This window comes from Corvus kubaryi, unplaced genomic scaffold (genome assembly GCF_017639235.1).
Source record: "Corvus kubaryi isolate FWS band 111438036 unplaced genomic scaffold, C.kubaryi_AGA036_p1.0 36238, whole genome shotgun sequence".
In the NCBI taxonomy this organism is placed as follows: Eukaryota; Metazoa; Chordata; class Aves; order Passeriformes; family Corvidae; genus Corvus; species Corvus kubaryi.
Genome location: NW_024580830.1, coordinates 4,627 through 8,269, shown reverse-complemented (window position 1 = coordinate 8,269; position 3,643 = coordinate 4,627). Strand labels below are relative to the sequence as shown.

Sequence of the window (3,643 nt, the reverse complement as noted above, 5' to 3'; positions counted from 1 at the left end):
CATGGAAAAGGTCACCATGGAAAGGTCACCATGGAAAAGGACGGCATGGAAAAGGTCGGCATGGAAAAGGTCAGCATGGAAAAGGTCAGCAAGGAAAGGTCACCATGGAAAAGAGCAGCATGGAAAAGGTCACCATGGAAAAGGACACCATGGAAAGGTCACCATGGAAAAGGTCACCATGGAAAAGGACGGCATGGGAAAGGTCACCATGGAAAGGTCACCATAGAAAAGGACACCATGGAAAGGTCACCATGGAAAAGGTCAGCATGGAAAAGGTCAGCATGGGAAAGGTCACCATGGAAAGGTCACCATAGAAAAGGACACCATGGAAAGGTCACCATGGAAAAGGTCAGCATGGAAAAGGGCGGCATGGAAAAGGTCACCATGGAAAAGGTCACCATGGAAAAGGTCACCATGGAAAGGTCACCATGGAAAAGGTCAGCATGGAAAAGGTCAGCATGGAAAAGGTCACCATGGAAAGGTCACCATGGAAAAGGTCAGCATGGAAAAGGTCACCATGAAAAGGTCACCATGGAAAGGTCACCATGGAAAAGGTCACCATGGAAAAGGTCACCATGAAAAGGTCACCATGGAAAAGGGCGGCTCCGTTGTAGTGGATGAAGTCTAAAAACCCAAGGACCTCCCAGATTCCCAATCTTTCCGTGCTCGGAATCAACCCCACCTCGGAGATCTCTCCCAGGTGCCACTGGATTTTTTCCAATGGAAAACTCATCCCCTTGGGAGCGGCATTCCCAGTTCCTCGTTGTTCCTTCTCCAGAGTTCCTTCCAGCCTTGGTTTTCCCCCCTTTTTACCCCTTCCCCGAGTGAAATGTTTTGGAATTCCCAACAAAAAGTGTTCGGGATCTTTTTTCCCCCCTTAATACCCTTGGAAAAATCTTGGAGGAATCTTCAAGTCTTCCTTCCAAGAAAATCGAGATAAATAATACGCGAATTTCACGGAATGGTTTCTTCCCTGCGCAAACTCCTGATGGAAGCGAGGTTTTCAAGGGATCTAAAAACGACTTCAGGACACTTCCTATGAATAAATTCCCATGGATTTAGGGATCAGATTCCAGCTGAATGGAAACGTCTGCCCGGAACTGATCCCCTGCCGCTCACTGCCAGTCCCCTCTCTCCATGTGACAACCTCCGGGATGAACCATTCCATAGGTTACTCTGAAAAGCAGGAATATCCCGTTTGCCAAGGCTTACCCGTGCTCCAGGCCCTCCTGGAAATCCCCGACGTGGTTGCGTCCATCGCGCCACCTCAGCGTCCCCCTGGAATCCAAGGAATTCTCTCAGCAGGGACATCCCAACATTCCCACGTGGAACAGGAGCTTGTAAAGCACAGCCTAAATATTTCGGCCAGCTTGGACGGAGCTTTGAGTCCCGTGGAAGACGCCCACGGCAGGGGGTCGGAACTGGATCTTTCCCCAAGTTCTTCCCAACCCAAACCATTCCCAGATTTGATGGCAAACATCCAAAAAATCCCTCGGAGGACAAGGACACAAAAGGCACCTCCAGGCCTTGGTTTTCAGCGGGAGGAGGATTTAATCCCATCATGTTTTCCTGCTCTGGGATGAGTGGGAAGAATCCATTGCACATTCCCTAATCCCAAAAACATTTTGGGGAGGTGCTGGGTTGTGCCTTTAGGGCCTTGCATGTGATCCTTGCTTAATTACAGGGGTTCAGCCAGAGCCTGGCACATCCCCACGGACACGGCGACACCACAGCCCGGAATTCCAGCGTGTCGGGCACTGGGAAAACAAGAGAGGAACGCCAGGCCCAAGGGATCGTGAATTCCAGCTGGTTTGTGGGGGCTGGGAAAGCGAATTCCAGGAGGTGACAAAGCAGGGAGAAACGGGAATAAAAAAAGGATGGTGGAATTCCTGCTCAGGTGCGGAGTGCATTTCCCATCTTCCCGGTCTCCCACTCCACCCACACCCGCTGTAATTCTCGCCTCATCCCAGCAAATCCGATCCCTGCGCGTTGCCCAGCCAGAGGAAATGGAATGATGGAATCATGGAATGGTTTGGGTTGGAGGCACCTTGAAGACCATCTCACCCCATGGCTGCTCCAAGTGTCCAACCTGGCCTTGGACATTCCCAGGGATCCAGAGACAGCCTCAGCTTCTCTGGGAATTCCAGCCCAGCCCCTCCCAGCCAGGAATTCCATGGCAAAGTTTAATCCAAACCTCCTCTGGGTCAGTTTGACAGGAGATGGTGCAACACCAAAACCACGACGAGGCGGTTGGACTCGCGCCGAGGTTGTTGTTCCAACACCCCCACGAGGTGGGCTCTTTTCCAGGTTTTCCAAAGAATTGCTTGGATGCGTTCCAAATTTTAAATCTTGGCTTTCGTCTCCTTTGGATTTGTGGGTGGGAATGGAAAATCCAAAAGGGATGAGGGAACAGCTGGAGCTGAGCCGGGTTTAGGTTGGGTTTAGGAAAAGGTTCTTCCCCCAGAGGGTGTCAGGCACTGAACGGGCTCCCAACGGAACGGGCACATTCCCAAGGCTGCTCCAGGAGCGTTTGGAAAGCGCAGGGTGGGATTGTTGGGATGTCTGTGCAGGGCTTGGAGTTGGATTGGATGATCCTGGTGGGTGCATCCCACTCAGGATATTCCGGAATTCCATGTTTGCTCCAGCCCCATCCGAGTGGGAGTCTGTCCTTCCCCCACCCCAGGTCACCTGGAATTCCAGGACAGAGCGTGGAAAACATGGATGTTTTTGCCAAAGAGCCCGAATTCCCACTCCCACAGCTCTTCCCACATTCTCCTCCCTCAGAAATCCTGGAGCAGCCACCAAGGCCAAGACGCTGCTCCGGAACCTTCCGGCAACAAAATCATGGCAGAGGAATTCCAGGAGTGGGAAGGGAACTCAACTCCAAGGTATTGAACATCCGCAATCCCTTAATTCGGCCCCAGATCTCCTGGGATGCCTCACCCGAGTCACTCCATGGGAAGCAGGAGAGGTTGGGATTAATCCTGATTTTCCAGCCCTAGGGCAGGGGAGGACAAAAACCGGGGCACGGTTTTGAGGGAGTGAAGGTGGCGATGATGCCCAGGGCTCTCCTCAGGTGCAGCTCTGCCCTAAACATTCCTTGGATGCCATTCCACAATCTTTTCCGTGGAATCTTCAGGATTCAGCTTTGGATTTGGGGTTGGAACTGAAGGAAAACCCCTCCCAAGCCATTCCTAGTGTGGATTCGTTCATTTTTTTGAAGGCTCTCTCCAACCAAGTCTCTCCATCCTTTTTGCTTCCAGAGCAAACTGTGGAAAACTTGTGGAAAAGAAGATTTCCAGAGGTTTTGGTGGCTGAGGAGGTTGCTCATATTCCATGGTTTTCCCAAAAAAAACCCCCAGACTCTTCTCTATCCTGTATCAAAGGAATTTTGGTTGGGAACCTTTGATTCCCAGACATTCCCTCGCTTAAGCTCGGATTTACTGAACACCTCCCCTGTTCCAGTCAATGCAGTTTGTATTTAAGCTCGGTTTAATTCCTTGGGTAAAAGTTGGGATGTTTCAAGTTTGGGTAAAGTTTAAGGAGATTTTGGTAGCAGGGAATCAAATTTCTCCCAACAAAGCCTTTTTATGGGCATTTTCCTCATCGTGAGGGTGAGGTTTTCATGTCTTAAGCCGAGATC

The 3,643-nt window shown here is 50.8% G+C and overlaps 1 protein-coding gene across 1 annotated transcript in view; it reads right to left on the bottom strand.

Moving 5' to 3' along the window:
- Positions 1-3,643, bottom strand: part of ALS2CL (ALS2 C-terminal like) — a 36,765-nt gene that overhangs the window by 29,303 nt on the left and 3,819 nt on the right. Inside the window, exon 4 of the mRNA XM_042019840.1 lies at positions 1,213-1,278. Coding sequence (XP_041875774.1) covers positions 1,213-1,278 — 66 coding nt within the window. The remainder of the gene's footprint in view (positions 1-1,212; positions 1,279-3,643) is intronic.